Below are 27885 nucleotides of genomic sequence, written 5' to 3' on the forward strand. Positions count from 1 at the left end.
CCCCCGCCCTTCTCAATTTCCAACATGTGAGATTAATGAGGGCAGAAAACAGCTATTTCTCTGTATCATTTACTCCCTGAGGCCTCTGAACCTTATGGCAGCAGCGTGTACCCCACCTGTTGGCCCATTAAGGCATATGACACTAAGCCAGAGGGCGTCACTCCTAGTCAGAGGTTTTAACTGCTTTGTGCTGTGAACTGGACATGCAGGGACATATTTTGTTATGATAGCTCTATCCATAGGCTTCATATAGCTTCATTTATAAGTACTCTCTTAGCATGAAAAAAAAAATGCAAAATGATGTGTCGTAGGTTGTAGTCACGATTGTTAGCAGTGTTTTCCTTGAATAAAGGTTTGCCCAGTGCTATCATGCAATAAATAAAAAAGCAGCAATGACACTGTGACTAATAAATATGCATTTTAGATTCGCAAGTTTTGGATTTATGTGATAAACTCAGCAGACAAGCGTGCACAAAAGACAAGTCCAGCTAGTCCAAACATTTGAGCTCACACATCATTTTTGCTTGAATGTGGGAACATACCAGACGTTATGATGCTAACACTGTTATTTCACACTGCAGCTGTGAAAATTTTAAGTGGTTTATAAAGCAAGACTGCTCCCTTCTGGAGACTTACCCTAAAAGCAGCAAAGAGCCCATAACACAGATGCAACAAAGCCTATGCCCTTACTTTTAACTTGCACAAAGGAGACAAATAAAAAGACCCTTTCATAGTTGATATTTTCAGTTCTGCACTCGAACCAGTTATAGGACAGATAATATATTTCAGAAATATGTCTGTTATTCTTATTGTCATTAAAAATTACATTATGAGCACAAGAACTTCAGTCAACGTTTCGGTTTTTTCACGTAATAATTAACTTTTCCCCCTTAATATTATAACTTAATACTACATGTGCCATGTAGTTACATTGCACTGGGAAACACATGACACTAGATGGGGATGTTGTGCAAATGCAAAAAAGAGGGTGAATTGGCAATGCATTGGCACATAATGGACACTAGATGGGGTTGTGGCCAAGGCTGACTTACAGTAATTAAGCTATTAGTGGAGGTTTGAGTGCACGTTTCCTTATTGAAACTCCTGTAGCAGCTTATTTTGCCATAAGGGTAAAAATAAAAATACAAATGAATAGTAAAATTTTCTCAATCAATCCACCAATCAATCAGTAATTAACTGGGCTTCCCTTCATGCTTTCAGTGGACCAGTGTAGGCGACCACTGATATCTACAGAAACACGCACACACACATAATAAATAAATAATTATTCAATCACAATGAATACACATTTGATCCGTTTAAGCCTAATAGCTCACAGGAACCGGCAAGAATAGTCTTTATTCAAGAGTCAGCCAAAGATACACTACATTTCCCACACTGCATTGCTGCGCAGCCGCTACTTGTCACTGCTGTCGCTCCCTGCCTGTGTGTGTACGCGCGGTGGACTGGTCCAGCATCCCTGCGCAGGCAATGGGGCAAATATAGATGTGCAAAAAATATACATATATCTATCAATTGAAAATATGTAATCGTGGAATACTTCTTCGGCGCTGGCAGCTTGCGATGAGGGAAAGGGGGGGAATGGGAGATTGGAATTTGTGCTGCACCTCTGTGGAGGATGGAGATATGTATTGTGAGAAGTAATGCGGAATATTTCCCCTCGTAGGTGTTAACACAGAAAATACAAGATGAAGAAGCAATTCAATCGGATGCGACAGCTCGCCAACCAAACGGTGGGAAGGTAAGGAAACCGTTTCCGTGCGCTATTGTCCCGACTGGCCAAGTCAAAGAGAGGAGAACCCCCCTGCATGGCCCCAGTTGGATGCGAATCGGATGAATGCAAATAGACCTTCATTCTTTAATTTGCCTTTTTTCCCTTTTTGCGCTTTTTGCTTATTTACTGAAGAATAGTGTATACCGCATGTTCAAAACGCCCTAAGTGTTCTATGCGTAATACCAACTGGAATAGGCTACCGCATAGGCAGCGTGTAGGCGCATTGCCCCAATAGCTCCAACCTGCCCACGGAAATATGTTAAATATAGAAAATCAAAGCGACACGGACCATCAAATACTGACGACCCAATTTTTATGACAGAGTATCATCGGTGGAGTTTGACAAATATGACATTGCCAAGTTATGTCGTGATTAAAATAGACTCCTGTCACCGAACCTGTCGATAGGTGAACGTGATGCAGACGGATGCAGTGTGGGCTGCGACGTGAGGGGAAAATGAGAAAAAGGCGCAATGTTTTTATTACGCAGTGATATCAGCTGTGAGGAGGGAAGCACCTCTTAGGCGTGAGTTATCCACTCCGTGAATTCCTGAAGGTCGTGATCCGCATCTCCCTCATGCGCTTCTGGAATGATATGTGTCAGTTTAAATGGACGGCTTTCCATTCCACTGAAGGTCCTAAAAATAACTAAATGAGGGGTTTCTGAAGACAGATTTCCACCTCTGTCCTCACCGTTTCCTTTCATGTTCTTGCTCTGCTTCTGAATGGTTCTGAAATCCATTCCCATCTTCAGAAATGGATGCTCTGTGACATTTTACACCGATCCAGTGGGCTTATCAGTCTTCCTCCACCCTCTCTGTTTAGGGAGAGCAGCTTGTCAAGCAGCGCTGGGCCAGAAGGTGTTCTCTGCTCAGCAAGGGGGTGGGAGGGGGGTGGGGTGGGGGATTAGGAGCAGGAGGTGTGGGTCATTATTATTATTACAATGCCCCCCCAAAAGGAGGGGCATACCTTGCAGGCTGTGTTTGTGCTATCATTTTCATTTTCCCCATAGGTCATACTGATTTTTCTAGCCGCAGTCTTTTTTATAATAATTTCTTCTAGTGACTCATTAGAGTGTTTGTGTGTGTGGGTGTGATTCTGGATATGTGTGTGGGCAAGCAGGTTGGAGGACTTCAGATGGCCACAGAAGATATGGCACTTTTCCTTTTATGCGTGTGTACGTGCACTTATACAGCTTATTTAATGCCGATGGTCCAAGTGATGCTGGTGTAAGTAGAAAATTACCTCTTTTCTGGGGCTGACTAAGAGCAGCACCATGCTAAGTTGGTCTATTTGTACCACAGTGATAATGAGGAACATGACTCTCCCTGGACAGCCCTGCTGGGCTCTTAATAATAACAGTGGTCCATAACAAGAACTGCCACTCTCAAAGCATAATCAGAGATTTGATCTTTGGATCAAGAAGTAATGGATCTGACCCTGTGGTGACCTTGAACAGTGTCAAACACTGGCTATGCCACGTGGAGATAGATCACAAGATTGGAAGAACCAACTCTAGCAACCAATGACCCGATCATGCTGGTTTGACGATCATGTTTTGTTTGTTTTGGGGTTTCTTTCTCTAGAAAAGAGCAGGTGTCTCCATTCAGTAACTATGCCATTTCTCCACCACTTATAATTTGAAGGATTTCAAGAGGTGTATAGAGGTACTGATGCATGGTTCATCTGAAGAGCTAAATTTAAACAGCTCTTACTTATATTAAATCATGCAGCATAAATGTTTTTTGATATTACCACCAATGAAGTAAACACGTATGCTTGATGCATACATTGTGTGTGGATCCATGTGTTCTTGCACCTACATGCCTTAGAGTGTTAGTGTGGGATCAGTGGGAAAAATGTGTACATATCACGAATGTGCAGATTTATTGGACTTGTATAAGCATTTACACAAGAAACAGTCTTATCATGCCAACATCATTTTGCTGCTCTTCCTTGCACACTGCTCTTGCAGAAGATATACTATACTACAGTACATTAAGTGAAATGGACTTACTTTAGCTTTACCCCTGAGCTGTCTTTTAATTCCGCTGGTTTTGTCCTGTGAGCAATGCAGGGCTCCTATAGGAAAGAATAAAGTAGCAAAACAGTGAAAACAGGCTTCAGATTAACTGTTCTGCTGACTCAAGCTTTAACCATCCTCAGACTGGAGCAGGGTTTCTCTGTGGGTATGGCCTTTGGTCCCCCTGAACCTCAGTGCTCTCTTTAGATTTGATAATACCAGTGACAGGTCCTGTTACTAAGAATATGTAGAGTTAAATTTTATTATTTAGAAACAAGATTTATTAATAAAATTGCGCTTTAGTTTATTTAATGCACATGTTTCTTTATTAAGAATAGACTCATATCTCTTATCTATTTAATATCTGATTTTTACTATATCTGCTCATCTTTTTGTCTTGCATTGGCATTTGTAATGGCAAGTCTATAATGAAGGTCTTCTTTCAGCTGGGGGTTGGTGTTCAGGTGTGCTGTGTCAGCATCCCTCTGGCTCTCCAAGGCGGGTGCTGCTGCTGCTGCTTCTGCTTCTGCTGCAGCTTGCCTTGGTGAGACCCATGTCATGTGATCACCAGCTTGACCAATTACCTCTGTGGAGCAAAAGGGTGTGCAGCCATGCATACTTTAGTGCTAACAGAAATGTGTTTTGGTACAGTGGAGGAGACCTGAAGTATTATTTTTGGACTAACCTTTAATTGAGATTTCAGTCTCCATAAAAACTCTCCTGTACTTTCGTGTTTGCGTTTGTCTAAAAAAAGACATTCTAATTTTTGTGTGTGTCCTTACAGGAAGCGAGCAAAAGATTATATTGGTTCAGCCAGCTCCCACCCTTCATTTCTCTTGACCTATTTCCCTATTCCCAACTCACTGTCCTATGTAGGTCTAGGACAGACTGTTAAAAAGATTCCATGATTCAAGTCTGTAAGAATATGTTTTGCTGCACAGTAACATTTACATATAGATATAAAAAAAAACACAAAAAAAAACAGGACTATCTCATTCCCTAACACACCCACATTCCATCTTTGCACTCTGCTTCTGCCACCTTTGTGGTGTTCGCAAATACAGCTATGATAGATGCATTCCTCTTACTTGTGCCTTCTAGCTCACCAATCCACAATGCAATTATCTGAAAATGGCAGTCATTTGTGGGCTGCTTTCTCTTTCCTGCATTGTCTCTTACTCTGTTTCTATCTCTTTTCTGATGCAGTAGGAGAATGAATTATTGTTAAGCACGCAGGAGGCCGATTTACAGATTGTGGGTGTGGAAAATCTCCACAGAAAAATTTAAAGGACCAAAGGGAAAGAAAGAAGGACATGTGGAAATCATTGTCAAAATACGTGTGTCAGTGCTCTGAAAAAGTATTTGGCCGCTTTTAATATTAGACCAACATAACCCAAGTAAATACAAAATGTATTATTTTTAAATTATGATTTCATTTATTAAAGAAAAAACACTATCCAAACCTACCTGGCCCTATATGAAAGCAAGTGTCCCCTTTTTAAGTCAATAATTAACTGTGATTAATCAAATCTTTTAAAAAACTGAGTTCGATCTTATTATTCACACCCAGCTCTGCTCCCTGTCAAACCTGTTGAATCAAGAAATCACTTAAATTGAACCTGCCCGATAAAGTAAAGCAGGCTAAAAGATCTCAAGAAGCAACATATAATACTCCGATCTAAAGAAACTTAAGAACAGATCAGAAACAAATCCACTGACAACTATCAATCTGGAGAGAGTTTATTTCTCAGGCTATGGGACTCCAGCGAGCCATGGTGAGAGCCATTATCCACACATAGAGAAAACGGGAACCTTTTGAGGATTGGCCGGCCTACCAAAACACCTGTTTCAGTTAAGGTCTGTGTTCATAATTCAACAATAAGAAAAAGACTGTGTACAAATAGCATTTATGAGAGCTTTCCTCACATTTGCCAAAAACACATCTTGAACCCCAAAACTTTTGGCAAAATATTCTTTGGACTGACAAGACAAAAGCTGAAATTTTTGGAAGGCTTCAGTCCCGTTATATCTGGTGTAACACTAATACAGCATTTCATAAAAATAACATCATCTCAACAGTCAAACATGGTGGTGGTCAAACAGTGTGATGCTCTGGGGCTGCTTTGTTGCTTTAGGAAATGGTCGACTTGATGTAATTGATGGAACCATGAAATCTGCTGTCTACCAGAAAATCCTGAAGTTAAATGTCTGGTCATCAGTTCATACCCTGAAGCTCAAACACACTCGGGTTATGTAGCAGGACAATCTAAAACACACCAGGAAGTCCACATTTGAATGGCTCAAAAAACTAAATGAAGGTTTTTGAGTGACCTAGTCAAAGTTTAGTATTAATATTAGATTGAGATATAAAGTTAAACAGGCTGTCCGTGCTTGAAATCCCTCCAATGTGGCTGAGTTAAAACAATTCTGCAAAGAAGAGTGGGCCATAATTCCTCCACAGTGATGTGAAAGACTCATTGCCAGTTATCAGAAACACATGATTGCAGTTCTTGCTGCCAAGAGTGGTGCAACAAGTCATTATGATTAGGGCTCATATTACTGTTTTACACAGGGTCAGGTAGGTATGGATAAGTTGTTTTTTTCCCCTAATAAATGAAATCATCATATAAAACAATACATTTTGTATTTACTTGAGTTATGTTGGGTTTGTCTTCTACCGAAATTTGTTTGATGATCTAAAACATGTAAGTGTGACAAATATGCACAAAAATAAATAAGCAAGGAGGCAAATACTTTCTCACTGCACTGTAAAAAGTAGAGAGAGGAATGGGCAGAAACAGCATTGAGCACTAATATGTAGCTGACCATATTAACACTGAAAACAAATTACTGTTAGAATAAGAAGTAGGTGTCTGTGCCTGTTTTTAAATTCAGTGCAAGATTAACACATTCACACCTCTTGGTGAGAATGTGTGCCAGGCTCTAAAAGGGCATATGGTCGCTGACAGGTAACATGAGACAGTAGGTAACTTGTTGCATGAAAATGCATTGTCCCCCACCTCTCGGCTCTCTGTTCCTCCTCTTAGCCTTGATTCTCTGGGTTGGTACCATATAAATCTTGGAGCAAGTTGCATTCACAATCTGATTCACTGCTCTTATTGTCTTTTTCGTAGTCATTTCTAGCTGAACATGGAACGTGTGCTAGATCATGCAAGAGCCGTTGCTAAAGAAGTATCTCATGCCGTTCGGTGCTTCTATACTAGGTTGTAACCCTCCCATATCCCCATCAGTGCCTTTCAGAGACAGCATACTACAGGGTATGGTAGAGATAAAGAGCCTTTGTCAAGGGGCCATTTCAGCCATCAAAAGAGAGATGATGTAATATCAGACAGAAGCGCTGTTTCTCCCTCTCCATGTCACTGGTGTTGATTCATTCAAAAGACTAATCTCTTAAAGAGCCCCTGTATTAAAGGTCAACTAAAAAACTCAGTAGTTTTTTTGTTTGTTTGTTTGTTTGTTTTAAGAACAAACAACACAACTTGCAAAATTTTGAAGGAGATTGGTTAATTCCATCAGATCCAGATTCTCCTGTGGAGTTTTATTTTCATTTTGTCCCTATCAGCCTGGCTCCTGTACAAGTGATCATGTACACAGCAGGGTGGCAAATAGAAGAACTCACATGATAATAATGGTGTCACAAAAATTCTGCAATATATCACAAGACAATCTTCTCTGATACATAATGAGATCTGTGTAACTGAAGTAATTTGCCCTAAATTGGCAAAAAAATAGGGATTGTGTATTTATTCACTGCACTTTAATGTCAGTGTGAGCATGTGTGTGTGTGTGTAATGTCATTATTGTTCATTCCAGTAATGTGTCAGTTGAGCTAATTAGAGCTCTGATTCGCTTTCCACCACCATCCACCATTTTCCTCTTGTGAATATCTTCTTCTTCATTTAAATTTCCATTCGCTTTACCCTCATTTATCTGAGAAGCCCCCCCACAAAAACTCGTAAAATAGCAAGTCAAAAGTCAGGGAAGCTGTTTAACTGTTTATTAACATATGGAGCTACTCAATAACTGGATTGCAAGAGAATAGCATTGCTGCATCAATATTTTGACGTGACATGTCAAAGTATTAGGGTTGACCCAGGCTGTTGCTCATGATATCGTCTCCAACAGGGATGCAGAGAAGAATCACTAAAGGCTAAATTTATGATACCACTGTACATAAAGTTCTCTAGTACATAATTCTTAGTACTAAACTGCTATAAATGAACTGGACAAGCTTGGCATTGTTAAAAAGAAACTGTGCATTCAGTTAAGGAGACGGGTGACTCCCTTTCAGCATGCTCACTTCCGTCCATTCAAGAATGTCAATAGGCTCAGAACAGGAAGCACTGATCTACTAATAACAACTTTCTGTTTTATTTACCTCTTTTTTCCCCCTTTGCTGTTTAATCATAAAAGATCATTCTCCAGCTCCTTTTTTTTGTGCACAGCAAATATAGTCGTTCCTTTGCTTTGGTTGCCTAGAAACGCTCATTTAGTATTAGCCGTTTCATCACATTCGTTTGGCTCTGCCAGTGCACATGTTACATTTCCCAAAATGGTGAAGAAATTTATAGTTTTAACAAAAAAAGGATTTGTTTCTAAGTAAAAGATTGTTTTGACCTTTGTTGCTTTGTCTTAGGTTATTGTTTGCTTGCATTTGAAGTCATTTAGCTGCTCTGTGTGTGTGTGTGTGTGTGTGTGTGTGTGTGTGTGTGTGTGTGTGTGTGTGTGTGTGTCTTTGAGCAGATGACAAGTGTAAAAACACAGTTAAGCCACATTGCTGCGCGCCTTTTTGTCGAAATTATTCAGCGCACCATGAATAAAGTTATTAGAGCTAACTCAGTGCTTGTGTTTCCAGTGAAACATTACTGAACACTGCAGGCTCTCACTCACTCTTTCATTCACTCCTTCTCTGGACGTGTGTGTATATGCGCATGCCTGTGTGCATGTATGTGCTCACAGTTGCATACTTGACAGAACTGTGACCTAGTTTAGTGGACAACTACAGTAAGTGGGTTTTTCTGTTTTAGTAACCCCGTATCCCATCGCCTGCCCCGCCTCATCGTTTGGGTAGAAACCAACTGGGCCTCTAGATGCACGATGCAGGTCTAGAGAAAACAAAAAGCAATCAGTGGAGAAATATTCACGGAGGATCTCAGGCATAAACACCGTTGTGGGTTTTTGTGTGTGTCATTGCTTGTGTGTATGTATGTAACTGACTGTGGATCTCATGCCAGCGCTCCAGGGTGTGCAATGCCCTGCTGAGGCCCAGGGCCACCATTCTGCTCCACTACCCACCCCTAGCAGTACAAGACCTAGCATCCAGTGTAGCTCTTCCAGGCCTCAGAGTAGGGGCCTTTGTTAGCCATGCTAGCAGTGTGAGCAAACCAGATAATGACCTTTTTTTTCCTTTTTGTTCAGCTGAATCTCAGACGGACTGAAAGTCAGCAACAGCCAACAATTGGCTTGCTACCAATGCAATATGTTCTAGACAGCGGATGCTTCTTTATTCGCATTTTGATTATGTCAGCATGGATTATTCATGCTTTCATAAACCATGCTCAGTGCTGGGGGGCTAACGATGCAGCTGTCCAACATTAACACAGCTTGAGATAAAAATATATAGATGCACTTTTAACATTTTAACTGCAACTTAACAGAAATACAATGACTTATAATCTCTGAAACATTACAAATACGTCCTAAACAGACCTTACCTAGACTTTTATTCATGTCAGCTCTTTGCTAATGTTCCTCCCAGATGTAGAAAAAGTTTGTCATTCTGGCAGCTGATCATCTTGCGCAAATATTGTGTCAACTCATTTATCTTCCTCCGCTCTCTGGGATCGTTCATGTTTGCATTGCTCCGATTTGAAGTCCTTTTCACCAGTGTTACATTTTGCATGCAAGACTGTGATAAATGTCTGCAATTTAAACATTACTTCATTTGCCTGCATATTTTTAGATGCCTGTGCACGTGTTTGTATTGAGTCATCACCAGTTCCAGGTAAAGGAATGCCTGCATAGTGGCAGATGGTTGGCATAAACCTGGCAACGTCTCCCCATCCCTCCATGAGCATACCACCCGCGAGGCTGCCAACTCTCCCACGTCTTTATTTTCCTCCCAGGTCTCACTTTGCACGATATTTGCTGAGAAGAACATCTCTCCTCACCTCTAAGCTGTCCCTGAAGCTAGACTTACATCAGGTTCGGTAGGGCCAAGAGACTTCAGTCCCCCCCAGTTTTCATGCCTCGACAATGCTGCTTTTTCTCTGCATCTTCGCAGCAAGATTATGTGTGATGCTGCTTTCCTAAGAGGAAATGCCACTCTCTGATAACAAACAAACTCATAGAACAAGACAGTGCTGCCTTTGAAGATAGGCTCCAATCTGTTTGATGTCTAGGTCATAATAGCCACACCGCTTGCGGTCCTTGAGGATGCAAGATGTCTATGATTTAAATTGTTATTGCCTCCTTTTAAACAACAAATCCAGTCAGCTGATCAGCCTCTAATAGACAGTGGAAGTGACAATGCAGAGCTACTACCTAATGCATGGGGAGTTGTTTCCTAAACCATGGCATTTCAGAGTTTTTTTGTCTGGTGGAGTGTTCAGCAGAACTGTGCCAAACTTTAGTGCACTGCTTGGGTTATTTTTGTCCTCCCTTTGTCATGTAATCTGCAATCTGCGATCGCAGTTATCCTTATAAATCACGCCAGAAATCTCTTGCTTTGCTATCTTTCTGTCGCTCTCTCTTAGACATGCACACACACATTTCCTGTATTTTGCCTCCTAGCTCATTGAGTAGAGCAGTTTTCCGAGAGGCTGGCTGTGATTAGATCCACTGGTACATGATTTGACCCAGTTCCCATGGCTCCATGCTCACATTTTTTTTTTCTCTGAGGCTAGAGATGCTAATGCCTCAATAGTTCAGCTTTCTGTTGTTGGTAACAGTGCTTGGGATATGTGTAAACAACTGCATGTCAACATTAGACACTTTTTAGTCATTTCATATTCTGCCTCTTTTTAGCAACAGTTTTAGAGAGCTGTTATGTTGCCTGTTTGGTAACATACATGAAAACAGCATTTTGGTAATATGCTTCTGACTTATTTCCCCCTGGCTCGTGAGAACTATTGCACAAACAAAGGTCCTTTATATAATTTGCGTTGCCAAGATTATTTAAGATTCATTATTTGCAGTTGGCATGGGCATAGTCTGGGCACAATCACAGGAAGAGGCTGTGCGTACAGGAAGGGAAGTCCCGAGTAACTGTGTTCTGCTGGGGATCTGAAAATGCCTCATTTTAGGAGGTCAGATGGTCTGCCCGATCCCTGTTTCTTGGCAGAAAGCATATGTTATCCTCCACGTTAGGTATTCTTTATATATTGTTTATATATTGCATGCATTGAAGTTTGGTTGGTGTCAAATTCTGTAATAGTTTACCACAAAAAAGAAAATGGACAATAAAATTATTCTTAGGAGACAAGTGGCTATTCTGTCTTTTCTTATAGGATCATAAACAGCATGCTAAGCTATATGGAAAATGTCCTTGCTGACTAAAGTCATAAAATGAAAGCTGATTGAACTGAGCTGACACTATGTATTTGTAAAATCCAGTGGTTTGCTCTTTTCTGAACTAATGGCTCTTTCACTTCTCCGGATGAGTAGCTTTATCTGCTTCATCTGCTCTGCAGCCCTTTCCTTCAGTCTTTGGCTCAGTCCCCATCTGCTGGATTTTTAGTAGGATGTGATGCAGTGGGAATTAACACATTTGAATCGGCGGCTTTAATGTGCTGTTGTTATGTATTTTTGAAGACGATGACTCAAAGAGACAGCCTCACAGACACTTGCATTCTTGCACACACTCACCGACATACACCAAAGAGACAGGTGTGCATGTGGCCTATAAATTTTGGAGCATTGCCACATTGGTAAATGAGCCTTCTATACCCACAGCATTTTGGGAAAGACATGCAAGACTTGTAAAGTGTGCTAAATTATTCAAAACTAAACTGGCATGTCATCAAGAACTTAAAAAGGTAGCATGTCTGATGTTATTTCTCCTGTGTGAATCAGAAACTGTGTGATTTTGGCAGCTGTTCTGTGTGTATATGGAAGATCCCGCCTACCCAATGAAGGGCAGACCAAAGCTTTGTAATTCTTTGTGTGCGTTGTGCAATAATTTCTTTCACTTGTTTTCATCAGAAAACAAAAAAATAACATAAAATAATACAAGGAAGAAAGAAGCCAAATACTTTAAACCATGGGTTATTTTCCAAGTGAGAAAGCTTGCTTCTCTTTCTTGATTGCAGTGTTTAATATATGAAATTTAATAAGCTCTGCATAGGAAAGATGATGAATGAACATTTTCCAAGAATTTCTGCTACTTTGCAGTAATGTTTTATTAGTCTAGAAGCGATTCCCATATCGTTCCCTACATACTGAAAAAACTGCCACATGCAATCATGTTTCTGTGGATTTAAGAATACTAGTATCAAATAAGATTTAAGTGATTACGTATTAATATATATGTTTGGGTTTTTTTTATCTTTACAGGGCAGAAAAAACAGAGGTGTTGAGCGAAGACCTTCTACAGGTGAGCTGTAGATGTGTATGGGAGCTGTGATGTCAGAGTGTGTATGTATGTGCACCTGTGAACAGCAGTGAATTATTAGTAGTCTGTAATAAATTGATAATGATTATTAAACACCAAAAATAATGTCCATCAAAATCACCACATGGTACAATGGGAACAATGTACTTTGATTACTATATATTCTGTACTTTTTTTAAAGTGCACTTGAGCCAAAGTTCTGCCAGCTTTCCGAAGTGTCTTTTATTTTTATTTTGTCTTTGGACATTGGCTGCTTTCGCAATTATTTTCAGTCAAGTCCTCAAACATGACCATTTTCAGAGGATTTCTTTTTTTGTTTCTTTATTTGTTTGTTTGTTTTCCTCCCATCATGCCCAATCAGTCAGGGCTGAGAGCTGCCCTTCCCTGAACCTGGTTCTGCCAGACGTTTCTTCCTGTTAAAAGGGAGTTCTTCCTTCCCACTGTTGCCAAGTGTTTGCTCAAAGGGCGTCATTTACCCTACAATATAAAGTGCCTTAAGGTGACTTTTTTGTGAATAAAATTGAACTGAATTGAACTAAATGTTCAATGACTGTGAAATGACATTGAGTGTCTATAGTCATCTGTAAAACATGGTGATGGAATTATGAACACAGAAAATACCATCAGAGTTTTATCCACTATGAAATACCAACTGGAAAGCATCTGATTGGCAACAACTTCATATTGAAGTTAAATGTTTTATTATCTCAACACAGAACAAAACAAAAACCAGCCAAAATTCAAATAAGAGCTCTAAATGTCCTTCAAGAAGCCCGGAGAACTATTCCTGAAGACTAATTAAAGAAATGGCAAGAAAGCTTGCCTTTTTTAAAATAAAGTTTGCATATTTTCATTTCCCATTTTCTTTTGCATAGAGTTATATATATATAGTGTTTGTGTGTTAGAGTTAAGTGCAACTGGATCCAAGTGAATCATAGAAAGGCTTAACTATAATGCATAATGTTTGACTTCTTCTATCCTACTTCTTAATTTAAGAAGTATAATTTTACTGAGAGTAAATATCACAGGTTTACCATCAGTATGTACTGTGAAGAGAGAGCAGGCGCTGATTCATGATGCTGCATTAGAGCTGACAGTTGTGTTGCATCTGTGAGGGTACACGTGTGCATGTAAGCACATTCATCTGGTCTGCGTGTGCTTTCCCAGGTGGAGAAACGCCTAGATCTGGTCAAGCAAGTGTCACACAGCACTCACAAAAAACTGAATGCCTGCCTGCAGGGTCAGCAGGGGACTGATATGGAGAAGAGATCTGTAAAGTCACCTTCTGTGAGTACGGGCGTCAGTCTTGCGGGCAACTGTTGTGAAGTAGAAGAAGTGTGTGTAACGTTATTTCTATGTACCATCAGAAAAAATTACCGCTTACCATCCTGGCACAATGCATGGAAGAAGGGGCTGCAGTGTTGGGGGAAGACTCTCTCCTGGGGTTAGTGACTACTAATACGCCTGTGCTTAACTCACACACACACAGAGTCATCTTTAATTACAGATTTGGCAGCTGAATTCTTCTCTGTCCTTATTGTCCTTGTGTGCATTTTAATTGTATTTGATTGCTTATGACTTTGTGCTTGGCTCTCACCAACAGAAAAATGCTGAAGCTCTGTGGGGAGACAGAGGAGAAGCTGGCCCAGGAACTCATTCAGTTTGAGTACCAGATAGAGAGAGATGTGGTGGAGCCTCTTTATGTACTTGCGGAGGTGAGCAGATAGTGTTATTTTAATGCCCCAGTTAAAAGTTGCATTTTGGTGTTTTCATTTCCATTGCTATTAGCAGAAAAAAAGGTATAATGAGTTGACTGTTTTCATATTAACTCCTTGGATTTTTTTTCAGGTGGACATTCCTAATATCCAGAAACAGAGGAAGCACTTAGCTAAACTTGTCCTGGACATGGACTCAGCACGAACAAGGTGAACAGTGTTCAAACAGTGAGGCTAAAACCTGCTGTGTTTAGTGTATTGCTAAAATAAAAACTTGGAATGTCTAAAGCAGGGGCAATTGTTTCGTCTACCCACAGATATCAACAGTCATCCAAGTCATCCAGTCACCCCAGCACTCTGCAGCCCGGTGCCAAGTCTGAGTCCCTAAGAGAGGAGATGGAGGAGACAGCCAATCGGATGGAGATTTGCAGAGTGAGTCAACGATCAGAGCTACGTGTATATCATGCCTTCCTCCAGCTACTTTTGCTCTCCTCTTTGATTTATAACACTTGCACATGAATCAGACACAAATGGGCCACAGTCATGGAATGATATTAAAGTTCTATCTATGACGTTAGTGAGATCATTTCCCTAAGACGATTTTTCTTTTTCAGGATCAGTTGTCAGCAGATATGTACAATTTCATGGCCAAAGAAATAGACTATGCAAACTACTTCCAGACGGTAAGTCAAATATGTCATCAAATTGGCAAATTGTTTTATTTTTTGTCTTTGGTGTAAGAGTTCATTTACACCAACAACATTAAATATGGGAGCTACACAATTGCTTCATATCATGGAGGTCCCACTCATGTTGTCACTTCTAACCTGCTGGGGCATGGATAGGACATGTGGCATTAAAACTTGATATTTTGGCTCCTTTGTGATCAGGCCTTCTCTGGCACATCCTGTGGGTGCTCGACCAGACTAGGACTCTAGGAGGCTCGGTTAGGTCAATGCCTTGGTGTCTTTGTTGTGTTGCATAAAACCATTCCTGAGCGGGTTTTGTTATTTAGCGGCGAGCATTGTCCTGCTGGTTGAAGCCACTGCCTTCAGGGCGTGTCATTGCCTGAACTGTCGGGTGTGCTTGGTGCGCAGCGATGAGTACTACGTGTCAATGAATGAATGAATAAGACGATGAGTGTTGCTGTCTTAACCTGCCGGGCATTTTAACATTGCGGCTGATAAGAATCAGATTTTTTTTGCATTTAAGCACAAGCTGTAGTAAACACTGAAGATGACGTTAAAATCATAATTGTTTGGTGCATTATCTTATATTTTATTTTCCCCTGCTCTCCTCTGTAGCTGATAGAAACGCAGGCAGAATATCACAGGAAGTCATTAGAGATTCTTCATAGTGTCCTACCCCAGATTAAAGCTCACCAAGGTGAGTCATGCATTGTGACGAGAGCTATGTGTGTGTGTTTGTGTTGAGATCTGCTCCATTTCTGTACCCGAAGCAATACCAAGATGATCAGTAAAGAATAAACTAATAGGCCTGGCATGTTACATAACAATGTAATTAAGGAACAGTTATGCACCTTGATATTTAATTAATGGTTAATTTATGATTGCTAGACAAAAGACATGATGCATAGGGTTGTTTTTATCCATGTGTGATTCTGGGCACTGTTTGGTATTGCAGAGGCGTGGGTGGAGAAGCCGTCGTTTGGCAAGTCCCTGGAGGAACACCTGAGTATAAGTGGGAGAGAGATTGCCTTCCCCATCGAAGCCTGTGTCACCATGTTGCTAGAGTGCGGCATGCAAGAGGAGGTAGAAGAAACACACATATACATGAATCACTTGTCCATTTTCGGTGTTCTTATTTTGGTTTTATTTTGTTTGTTGTACACCGGCCAGTCTATTTGAGTGTCTTCATAATTAACATTTAATGGAAATATTCAAATCCTGCGTTGTGTTCCTGCTCAGATGTGTTAGATGTGATAATTAAACATCACGTGTTTCCTGTGTGGGGGCTGTAGGGCCTCTTTAGAGTGGCTCCATCAGCCTCCAAGCTCAAGAAGCTGAAAGCGTCTCTGGACTGTGGAGTTCTTGATGTGCAGGAGTACTCCTCCGATCCACATGCCATCGCAGGTGAACTACGCCCACATAAATGCATTGTTCAAAGCACATTTCCATAACAACAATCCCAACTCTCTGTAATTGTTAGAGGCTAAATTGTAAACAGCCAATTATTTTAACTCCATGATCAAAAGTTCATTTGTAAAAAGCTGAAGTGTTTGCAGTCTTTTTTTGGACATAATGCACTTTGCAAATGCGGTTCTTTGGAAAATGTCTTCCTTAGCGTTATTTTCCCAAGAGCTTTCTCTTCAGATATTGCTGTCCATTTCACATATTAGCATGAAATCTGTGTTGAGCTGTCTGACTTTGGCAGATGCACTAGCTATGAGGGCCTGCTAGAGGGGAGTAGAGATATGGAGCATGGCCTCGCCAGTAGAGAGAAAACAACCCTCCACTTCTTTCAAAGAGCTGACCAGTTTTTACGCTGTCCTTTTTTTTAAAATCCCACAGGGGCCCTGAAATCATACCTTCGTGAGCTCCCAGATCCACTGATGACCACTGAACTTTATGATGAATGGATTCAAGCCTCCAAGTGAGTCGCTGTACTCTTAAGAGTATTTTCTCAAATTGTGCCATTGGCAGTGATTAAAAATAGAAATCAGTTCAGCGTGTTAGTACAGGGCCCCTAACTGTCAAAAAGAAAAATGATGACATTTATAAAGAAGTGGAGCAACAGTAAACCGTAATGACTTTATATTTCCTCAGCATTCAAGACATGGACAAGAGACTACAGGCGCTGATGGCAACATGTGAAAAACTCCCCACAGACAACTTAAACAATTTCAGGTCAGTTTCTTTCCCTGATTTTCTGCAGATTGATTTGCAGGATCGCACACGTTTCAGTGTAGCCTTACTACCATAAACAAAACATTAGGAGATCAAAAACTGGGAAAGTATGTAGAAACAAAACTGAACCACATCCAAGTGAAAATCCGGGTGAAATCCTTTCATTTCTACAAATATCTGCTCAACTTGTGCCACCTACAGGAAATAATATTAACAGCAGGATCAGCACAATGATCACTGACAAGGAAATTACTGTAATGTCTCGTAGTTGTACCTCCTGCAGGCAATAACTCATACAGTTTTACAGTCTTATTTACTGGCTGTAGGTGGCACGTCTGATATTGCTGCTATCATTATTTTTTTTTTACTTTATAATCAGTAAATGGTACAAGCAGACATGTCACGTCTAACAAAAAACAGTGGGCTATACTTTTAAAATGCACAGTTAATTTTATCCAATCCTACAGATATTTGATCAAATTCTTAGCCAAGCTGAGTGAGTATCAGGATGCTAACAAGATGACTCCTGGTAACATGGCTATTGTCCTTGGACCAAACTTGCTCTGGACACACAATGAACCGTATGTATTCTTAAAGCAACGGATAATTTTATTCTTTGGATTTAAACCAATGATTGAGTGACTATGCTATAGCTCACTTGTCTGCTCTATCCAGGAACATGACAGAGATGATGACGACCGTGTCCCTACAGATTGTTGGCATCATCGAACCCATCATCCAGCATGCTGACTGGTTCTTCCCTGGAGGTGGGGATTACACACTATGTATGTAAAATTGTAACTGCGCTGGGCATCTTATCTGTTTTTTTGTTTAAATTCTATCATTGTAAGTAACAATTAGGGGATCTGAGATGATAAAAAAAATTGCCCAGAACAAAAAAGTGTTTAGCTTTATTCAAATGGACATAGTTTTGCATGTCATAATCATGCAAACATCTCAGAAATCATATGGTTGCACGGCTATTCTCCCCAGCCTGATAATACAAGACAATAATAATACAAACAAACACCATACAGCAATACAGCAGGTAATGCCTGTTTTTCGTCACGCTTCAGAAATAAAAGAACCACTAATGTTTCATATTTCTGTATGTTGAAGGGATTGCAAGAAACTCGCTCTGGTGATATTTATATGTATACATCTTCTTTTTTTTTTCATTTTTGTGGATTTGGACAGCAGCACCCGGTTGGTGTATCAACTACCATTATACACTGATTCACAGCACAGTGCAATGCTGATGTCGCAGCATGTGACTTAAATTGTAGATTAACTGTTATTGATTAGCTGTTCTCTGTAGACTTCTACATGCTAAAAAAGAGCATTAAAATGTCATTTTAGTACTGTATTCGTTGCTTGGCCTAATCTTAATTTTATTATAATAATTTCAGTTCTTCATACTAACTGTGGTTTTTGGAGTAATTGTGTGTACTCAAAATGCACACAATTCTAAACATTACTGTAAGTATAATAGACTACATGCTGATGGTGTGTCTGCTTCTGCCTCAGAGATTGAGTTCAACTTGACAGGCAGCTATGGAAGCCCGATCCACACCAACCACAACTCCAACTACAGCTCTATGCCCTCACCAGACATGGACCAATCCGATCGCAAGCAGCAGCACGATCAGAGCCGACGCCCACTGAGTGTCGCCACTGACAACATGATGCTGGAGTTTTACAAGAAAGATGGGTATGATGCCAGGTGCTCACTTCTGCTACCCACCTCTCACTCTCCTTCAGTCTCTCTCTTTCCACCCACGCCTCTTCTCAGGCAACTGATACTGAATTCTTACATTTGAGGAGAGCAGCGTTTGCACATTAAGATCCTCCGATCTAAAGTTTTCATTCGAATGAGTCAGAAGCCTTCATAAGCAGCACAGAAATCAGTATCTTGTTAAATATCTTATCTCACAGTAATATATACAGGTGTACCTTTAATTATCAGGATTCATCAAGAGAAGCCTGAAAACTGCCCTCATTTAAATACGTAGGGCTGAATAAGTTTGAATGGCATGGTCTCTATGGCAACAGGTTTCTGATGGAGAGCTGTTATCTTCTTTTTCTTCTAGAGGAAATATTTCTCCAATCCCATCCTCCCACACCCAACTCCTCATTCACAGTCTGGCTAGCACGTCACCTGGCGTGACTCATTCACCGAGACGGTGGAATATCACTGGAGAAATTAGAACCAACACCTTGAACAAAACACCCCAATCAAGTGAATACAAAGGATGTAACATTAAAGGCATCAGTCTAAATTTGTTTAAGCAACTATTCAATGTGGGGGAGAAGCCTGAGCTTTTCTTAGACTATAAAGGTTTAATTGGAAGAAATAACCCTCTAAATGGCATTCAGCAGATTAGCACATACTGGTTATATGACCTGACTTTCTCTCTGAATCCCTTTACTGTTCCCTCTACTGTTTATCTCATCTCCCTGCCATAATCATTGCTTCATATCAAATATTAAACATTTTGTGACCCTTGTCTGCATTACTTATGACCTCATGTCACTTTTGCCTCTCTTCTCCCTTACTAACGCAGCATTAGGAAGATACAAAGGTATTGTATCATTCCTTCTTCCCACGACTTCTTTCCTTACTATCCCCACTTGCCTCACATGAGTTTTGCTGATGTCACACATGAGTCTGTACATGTTTTTGTCTCCAGTATGGGCGTCAGGGTTATGGATACCTCCTGGGTGTCTCGTAAGGGTTCATCCACCCTGGCGCGTAAGGCTTCCTCCACTCCTCCAGGAATGCAAGGCCCCGGCTCCCCTGCAGACACACTCATCCCCGAGCAGCCCGGAGAGCTTGCCATCTCTCCGTCTGCCACACCTCCACTTGGAGAAAGGGTTTGGTAAGTCACCGTGGAGACCCTGGCCCTCGCTTCTCCATGCATCCACCCATGTTCGTTTTTATTGTCATCACTATCATCACCATCATCTTGCACTGGTTCTTGGCCATGTTAACCATGCTTCCATTCATATGCAATGCTTCCATCTTTTTTTTTGGAGTATCTCCCTCAACATGTTCATGTTGCATTCTGTTTTGAATTTGTTTTCAGACATCACACATTCTTAGAGTTGTCCTTGTGTCCGTTTGTCAGGTCACTGTGGGTAAAATTTGCCCAAAAAAAAAACATTTTTTTTTTTCAAATCTGAAGGATTTTAGTCCTAATACTGTATAAACAAGTTTTGTTTATCTACGTGACGCAAAGCTTCAACCTGCTAGTTGTTGCGAGCATGCTAATCTATCCAGTATCCCATTGTTGTGGCTTGGCTTTCTCAGCTTTGGTCGTGAATTATTTATTTTTCTGTTGACACGCAGACTGATTTCACAATTTCTTTGGTATCATTATCACAATTAAACACATGAGTAATCACCTCATGGTCACCGGCTCTGCCTATGTGGCAGACAAGAAATATTATGGCTTCTGGCTTGGCTGTCTTTCCCCCCCATTTCCTGTGGCTCTTTCAGCCTTTGAAAGGGTTTTGTGTCTGTTTCACACTGCCCTGGGCTGACTGCAGGACCTGTGATGCAAACAAGTCATTTAGGATTAAGGCGGGTAGGGCTTCCATATCCAGCAGTGAGGAGAGTTTCAGTCATCAACTCAACTTGGTATTACTGAAAGCTGCAGACCAGCACTTTGGTTCCAGAGAAGGATCCTCACAGCTCTATGCAGTGTGCAGACACAAGGTGATCACAGAGGGAGTCCTACACACTGTATCATTTTTTCTTTCACAACGAAACTTAATTTTCTTTGCTATTTCTTTGTGCTTGTCTTTGTATTTGCAATAAGCTGACTGTGTACCCACTGCCCACCGCAAGATGCAGCACTTTTTTTTTGCCTACTGGTTTTGGCTTCGAACTGACTAACACACTAACACACCTTAATCATCCAAACAGCTTATCCTATATCGCTCCAGTGCGTTTCCCTGTTCAGTCAATAGAGCTGTTTCTTTTGTGCTGTCTATTCTCTTAATATCTACAGCTCAGACAACGTGTCACCCAATCGGCCGGACACCTCTCATGCCCACCCGCCCCCAGGGGAGGACCGTCCACCCCCCCTTACCCCACTTCTATGTGCCACACTGCCCCCACCACTTCTATCCCAAACCCCCACCCTGCGCTCGCCCTGTGGCACCAGGTCCAGAGTCCCAGCCGCCTGGCTCACCCCACCCCCAATGCGCTGGTCTGGCTTCACTCCCCCCGTCCCTCCCCCTTCCTCCTCTTCTTCCTCCTCCTCTTCGTCACTTGACATCAATTCGAACCCCAAACCTAGCTGTCTTCACTTCCCCAAGCACAGCCCGCCTGGTGACATGTCGCATGCCCCCCCACAAGACACTAATGCTTCGCCCCTCTACGTCAAAACCCCCTTGGTACTAACCCGTCATGACCAGAGCCTTGGCAACCCCCCTAGCCTCCCTTCATCCGTGCCCCCGCCCCGCCGTGGGCTGCCTGCCCCTGTGCCAGAGAGAGAGGACCCCCAGGCTGACTAGGTAAATACAACACACGCCTGGCCACTATGGATGCATCACAGAGTGGCAGCTGTATTTCTCCTTTAGCTCGCTGGCGCATATTTTTTCTTTTTTCTTTTTTTCTTTTTTTATTACCTCTCCCGTGAAATTGCATAGCTGAGATTCTGTAACACACAGGTTGTCTCAGGATGCCTGTCAGCTGGGTTGCTTAGCAACCAAGGATGTTACTGGCTTATATAGCACTCAGTTTGTTGCTGTTATTGAGTAGATGATAAATACACAAAGAATGGCTTTGAACTAGAATAGAAATGTATTTATTGTCAAGTCTGCTGCAGTTTTTCTTCTAACCAGCACACAGTACATGAAAAACCTCTTCGTTTTTTTTTTTTAAGAATTTTAAGGATTTATGAGATTAGCAAAATGGGAACCCTAACAGTGCAGTACCTCCAGCTGGACCCAAAGTGCTGAGTTTTACAGTTTTGCCTCTGATAGTTTCTTGACTCAGAAGTCTTTGGTGCTACTACTAAACAGGACGCTGTGAATCATTACACCAAATCTCTTTCAGTGGTCAGAACTTGGTTTTGAACACCTCTATCCTGTGATTGGAAAGCTGATGGCCTGTGGTTCGGAAGTCTTTGTTTGCTGAAGATGTACAACTCAAACGAATACCATTTAATTAGACGGCAACTTTAAATGGCATTTCTACAAAACTGGTGTTATTTTTTGTTTGTTTGTCTGTTGTTTTTCTTGCTTGTGGTGGTGGTGGTGGGAGGTGGTATTCAAATGGGTCATGTAAAACAAAGTTTCTTATCAGATATAAGCAATTATTTTTTCTTGTTGTTCATGCAGTTTATTTAGAGTCACTCGACTTCGGTTCATTTTTGTACTCAGTTAAGACTTTGTCAGTCATATCTAGTTGCATGAAGTGTCTCTCATCTATTTTGAGTGTATTGTCACTGTCCAAAGACACATTCAATCCGTATTCACACTCTGTTGTTTACTAAATCTGGCAAATGTTCTGCAAGCTCAGCTGGAATTTTTCTGTTGTTAATCACTCATGAAAATGAATGTCACATCCCAGTAATTGAGTTTCTTAGCATATATCTAGTCAATATACTGGTATTGCTCAATTATTTTTTGAAGTGTTTGTCTTATTATTTTCTATAGTCTAGTGGTTTACACATTTGCCAAGCAACAGAGCCATGGTTCATTTCAAGGGGGAGACAGAAATCCTCCGGGGATGCATCAGGAAGGGCATCTGCTGTAAAAATCTGCCAAATCAAATATGTAGAGCTACCTGCTGTGGCAACCCCTTGTGAATAAGGAAACACCCAGAAGTAGCTTTTGTTGCAGGGGGATTGAAAGTATCTGCATCCATACAGAATATTGTGCACCAAATTTTTGTAAATCTGTTAAAAAAAATAACAAACAGTTATTTTGAACTGCTTTCCTTGAGATGAGAAAAATGTTGTTAACAGTGGAAGCAGCCATGTTTATGATGGTGATGATGGTGTAGTGACTGTAAATAGTTGTACATGTAGACTGCGATGAGTCCAAAACACTCACTGTTTATATGTTTATATGTTCACATACTAATATATATGTATCTTTTTTCAGTTCATTGAAGAGTAAAGAGCTTTCCCCTGTAATTGGACACAAAGCCATCCAGGTCGCAGGTCCGACAGTACCCCCAAGCAGTAGTCCTCAAAGCAGCAGCCAGTCTCCCCACTCCACAGAGCACAGTCCACACACCCTGCGCAAAGGTCAGTGCCTCAGTAATATGTGCTTTCATTGACATTGACATTGAAGTTTTAAACATGTCTTGCTCATATTTCCACAGGTAACTTTAATATGACTATGGTGTGTGTTAACAGGCTCCAAGAAGTTGGCTCCCGTGCCTCCTAAGGTCCCATACGGCCAGTCTGGAGGGATGTCTGACCAGTCCACAGGTCAGCCGTCACCAGTCAGCCTGTCCCCTACACCTCCTAGCACCCCTTCCCCTTATGGACTGGCATGTCCTCCAGGTCAAGTACCACCGTCCTCCCCTGGGCAGACCCCACTGGGTACACCCCACTCTCTTTCGTCCCCGCCTTCCCTGACGGGGACACTCACCAAGTCGCGGCCTGCCCCTAAGCCCAGGCAGAGACCCAGCCTGCCCCCTCCTCAGCCACCTATAGCCCCTCCGGGGCTAACTGGCCCACCTGTGGCCCCAGTTCCTCAGCCCATGGAGCAGGGCCTCCTGGATGGACTGTCTCCTGGGGAGAGCATGTCTACAGGTAAACAACAACCCTTGGCAACAACACCCCCACCGCCACCCCCACAGGTGGGGCTGCAGCGGCCCTCTCTCAGACTCGCTGTGGCTCTGTCCAATGGAGACGGTGGACGAGTGTAGGACTCTGTAGAACCTGTCACTGTAGACAAACCTGTCCCCTTAACTTGACTGCTCCCAAACAAATGTCTGAATGAATACAAGTTGCCTTTTAGACACAGATGCCTGAGAATAAGAAAATGTAAATTTTAGCATTTCTTGTGCTACTGTAGTAAGGAAATCTCTTGACCAATGTATTCATTGCTTGTGTTATGTGATGATGTTTCTGGGTAATGTGTGGAAACATCAGAGAAGCATAGCTCGTCCTGCTTGTATGAAAGTTGCCATTAGATTCATCATGTGCTCTCTGTTTATCTGTGTTACCCAGACCCCCACTTGGCAGAGGTAGGTCAGAGGCTTACACAGTTCACACCAGTCTAGCATCTCTTACTGGGTAGCAGGAGTGGAAACCTAGCCAGACAAACCCAATGATAAAGCTACAATATGATGTTCTCAAACTGAGGTGCTCTGTCAATATATATACACCAGTGATTCTGTCACTTTGTTATATTTATCATTCTCTTGTTCCCCCTGCTACTATTGTGTACTTTGCAGCTGTGTGAGGCCAGGGATTCAGTGTGGGCTAAGTGTGAGGGGGACTTTTAGGGTAAGCCAGACCGCCCCCGCCCCATATACTCCATCTCACTGCCTGGCCTCGTACCGTGGATGCCTCTGGGGTCTCCTGCAGCCTGCCTCAAACATACCTACCCTGTAATGCTCAATCATAATCCCCGTCCTTTTTTTAGCAGGTTGGCTGTACTTTCCTTGCACTGTCTTCAACCAATAATGCACGGCTTAAGGACTTCCCAGAGTGCATCACACTGCGCTCACATTGCAGATGCCATTGCTTACAACGGTTTCATCTTAAAGCCCCTTTCCTTTTGTTCCCCATTCCCAGCCCTATGCTGGCAGACATCTCCAACGCCCCTGCCACTAGTATCAGGGGGGTCACAGGTAACCCCCACTCCTCCTTTGGCAGGTTCATCGCTTTTTATAACCTCTGCTTCCTCTTACTACACTGCCACACTCCATCTCATTCCGACACAGGAGTAGCCATCCGTCTCTGTTTGGATCTGCCGCTTCCATTAAATGGAGCGGCACGTAAGAGTATCTATATTTACAGCAAATACTACTTTCAGTCCTCTAGAGATCTCCATTCTTACTTTAAGCCCACTTGGTGTCTTGGTGCCATTTTCTTTCCAGAGAGTTCCACACACATCCTGTTGCCTCCTTGATGTTTATCTGTCCACTGTTGTAAACATGTAATTTGTCACTGTGCAGTCATTTTGACTTGTTATTGTATTTTATCTGACAGAATATCTGTTCTTCCTGTCTCAAAAGACACAAAAGGCTGAGACATGCTACACTAGCCTACCAAGTTTATTGACATAATCAGCACCACACTGTAGAATGTGAAGCACACGTAATCTACTGATTCCTTCGATCATATGCCGCTTACCATGAGTTCAGACTCAAAACAATTAATATTATTTCTGCTCTCTTTCATTTTTACACTCCATTTTCATTGTCATATTGCCCTCTCCTCCTCCTCCTCCTTTTCCCGGTGCTCATTATCGCCATCCCCACTATTCTGCTCACCATACTCACCTTTCCCATCCTCACCATTAGATATCTTCAATTATGAAATCCCCTCCATCAATGTCAATCTGGACAGCCTCATCGATGAGTTCAGCGGTGCCCCCTGCAGGAGGTCCATGGCAGTGACAGATCCAGAGGGGGATGGTGTGCCTGAGGAGGAGCCCCAGAGCACCACTCTATGACCTATCACCCATAGGCATCATTTTCCAGAACCCCTATGGCTGTACATACTCTTTAACTGTCTCCGCCAAGGCCCGATGGAAACACACTGGCCGCACCAGTGCCAACCAGAAAATGAACCCTCCCTCACATCTGCTACAGGCTGCAAACAAACTGAACTTTTCCAACTGCTTGCTAGTAAATTAGTGTGACTACTACTACCAAAAGAAAAAAAAAAAACACACCAAAATGCCATAGTGGAGGAACAGTTGCCTTTAGGAGGAAAGACTGGAATTTAGATGAGTATTGCATTAAGAAGATTTTTTTTTTCTAATTTCTTTTTATAGCTTTGCTTTGTCGTTTAATGCAGTGGTCTGTATTTCTGTGTTTTCAATTTTCTTTTTGCCTTATTAGAACATGCAATCAAATTGCAATATGATATTTGCAAGTTGTACAATATTCGGTTAGGGAAACTCAGAGCCTGACATGGTTTGGAGCAAAGCCCATCCTCAGGGTGAAACGGAAACACGGAGCGAGAGCGTAGTCTGGTTTTATTGCTCACAGGGTATTCAAGCTTTGTGCACATTAGGAATATGCGGAGCCCCGGAGACAGGCTTTGCATGCCAGAGTAACATTTAACGTTGTTTTTCTTAGTGCCACTCCCCATTTAAAATTCCCCTCTTCTGTCGCAAGTACAGCTGCAGTTCTCTGTCTGAAATTTACCTTTAGGTGAACTCACTTTAACTCACTTTATACCAGCACAGTAAGAGAAGAATGTTATTGTAATTCAACTTTTTGTACTTCTTGCATCCATTATTTATTTAGGAAGAAAGCACCACGACGTGTTTGCATGACAAGCCAATATCGATCGACCTGCTTCTTACCAAGGGCCTGAGAATGGCAGTGCTTTATTTTGTGCGAGTGTTACTGTTGTTGTTCACACCGAAAAGTAACTTTAGATCCCACCCCAGTGCTGTAACAGTGAGTGATAACGGATGGATGACTACACTGCCTTTAGGTTCGTATGTCTTTCTCTTTTAACTTTGTTTCAAGTGCTTCAGGTTCAGTGACCTTTGACCCCTTGTGTAAATACAAAGACTGTACATAAACTGATGTATATAAGCTGAGAGGAAAACTATATGTAAAATGCATATCTTGAATATATAATAATGATATATGTGCTGATATTTATTGTGTAGAAAATGTAATGATTAAAAATTTGATGTTATTTTTGTCCCAACACACAATGAACAGGTTTACTGTAGAGTCCTAATTTTTTCACTTTAACACCAGGTAACTATGATGCTGCAGCAGAAATGCAGAATGTTTTTTTCTGCTTAAAGAAAAAAAAATCAATCGTGGTCTTTCTAATTCTTCCTCCTAAGCTTTGACTTCAGGCATGCTAAAGGACGAAGGAGTTGCACACAGATGCCATCTTCTCTTCTGTTTTTGTTCGAGTAAATGATTTGTTTGCACGGGCCATTTAATGAATTCATAATGAGGACACATTTATCCCCTAAACTGCTGTTGTTAGTAGTAAAATCGGCACACGTTCAAACTTGAAATAATTGCCCTTTTCTGTTATTTTTAGACAATTAATGATACAAATGTATCTTGTAACAGATGCTGCAGTGGTAGTATTATTCCCTTCAAAGATTCCAAGGACAATAACTTTGCCAGTTAAAGTGCAATTACAGTGTTTACTCATCCACGAGAGTCCAAAAAGTGGTCAAAGTCACCCTTCCCAAACCTGCAGAAATAAGCCATTAATTTCATTTGAAAGCCTTTTTGATTATTATAATTATTATTTTATGTGTGAATTAATCTCTGCCAAAATAATTTCTAGATTATTCTCTCTCCAGAAGTAATCTATTGTATGCCTCAGTGTGTGTTCTCAATGGACTTTGTTTATGAAGATTTTAGTGATGTTGATTATATTGATAGTTGTGGTAATTGTATGACAATTGCAAGTGCCCTCATGCCGGTTGTTATTTTGGAACTATAGACATAATTAATGTGTGCTAGACGAATTGATTTTCTGTGCTGGATCCATACATTTATACAAGGAGGCAGGTTTGTTTCTGAATGTGACTGACTCAGATCTCATATAGCAGGCTATCTGATTTTGTAATACCTTACAGGGCAAGTAAGAGTTAATATTGGACAGAAGGTTGATTAGGGCCTTATGGCATGTAATATTACCAGTACGGAGCAGCATAACTGTAAG

The 27885-nt window shown here is 41.4% G+C and overlaps 1 protein-coding gene across 7 annotated transcripts; it reads left to right on the plus strand.

The window, feature by feature from the left end:
• The first annotated feature begins 1428 nt into the window (after window positions 1-1428).
• On the plus strand, window positions 1429-27750 carry arhgap44a (Rho GTPase activating protein 44a). 7 transcript variants are annotated; one of them, XM_019357866.2, is made up of 22 exons: window positions 1429-1762; window positions 12393-12432; window positions 13618-13737; window positions 13818-13894; window positions 14054-14165; window positions 14299-14375; window positions 14483-14597; window positions 14780-14848; window positions 15470-15551; window positions 15810-15937; window positions 16147-16258; window positions 16697-16778; window positions 16952-17032; window positions 17500-17613; window positions 17708-17799; window positions 18560-18755; window positions 19597-19614; window positions 19723-19911; window positions 23150-23295; window positions 23407-23808; window positions 24456-24507; window positions 25530-25661. In XM_019357866.2, exons 1-21 carry the CDS (start codon window positions 1710-1712, stop codon window positions 24461-24463), a joined length of 2313 nt encoding a protein of 770 aa, XP_019213411.1. In that variant the 5' UTR covers window positions 1429-1709; the 3' UTR covers window positions 24464-24507; window positions 25530-25661. The 7 variants fall into 7 exon arrangements, with proteins under 7 accessions (XP_019213411.1, XP_019213415.1, XP_019213408.1 ...); XM_019357870.2 differs by having other exon boundaries at window positions 23407-23481; XM_019357863.2 differs by lacking the exon at window positions 24456-24507 and having other exon boundaries at window positions 25530-27750.
• The last annotated feature ends 135 nt before the right edge of the window (window positions 27751-27885 follow it).

The sequence above is a fragment of the Oreochromis niloticus genome, linkage group LG4 (assembly GCF_001858045.2).
Source record: "Oreochromis niloticus isolate F11D_XX linkage group LG4, O_niloticus_UMD_NMBU, whole genome shotgun sequence".
Classification (NCBI taxonomy): Eukaryota; Metazoa; Chordata; class Actinopteri; order Cichliformes; family Cichlidae; genus Oreochromis; species Oreochromis niloticus.

Bases quoted from the DNA above. Each gene is read 5' to 3' on its own strand.
- arhgap44a (XM_019357863.2), top strand. From the start codon at position 1,710: ATGAAGAAGCAATTCAATCGGATGCGACAGCTCGCCAACCAAACGGTG. The intron at 13,738-13,817 runs GTGAGTACGGGC...ATGTACCATCAG, and splicing joins GATCTGTAAAGTCACCTTCT to AAAAAATTACCGCTTACCAT. The intron at 17,614-17,707 runs GTATGTATTCTT...TGCTCTATCCAG, and splicing joins CTCTGGACACACAATGAACC to GAACATGACAGAGATGATGA.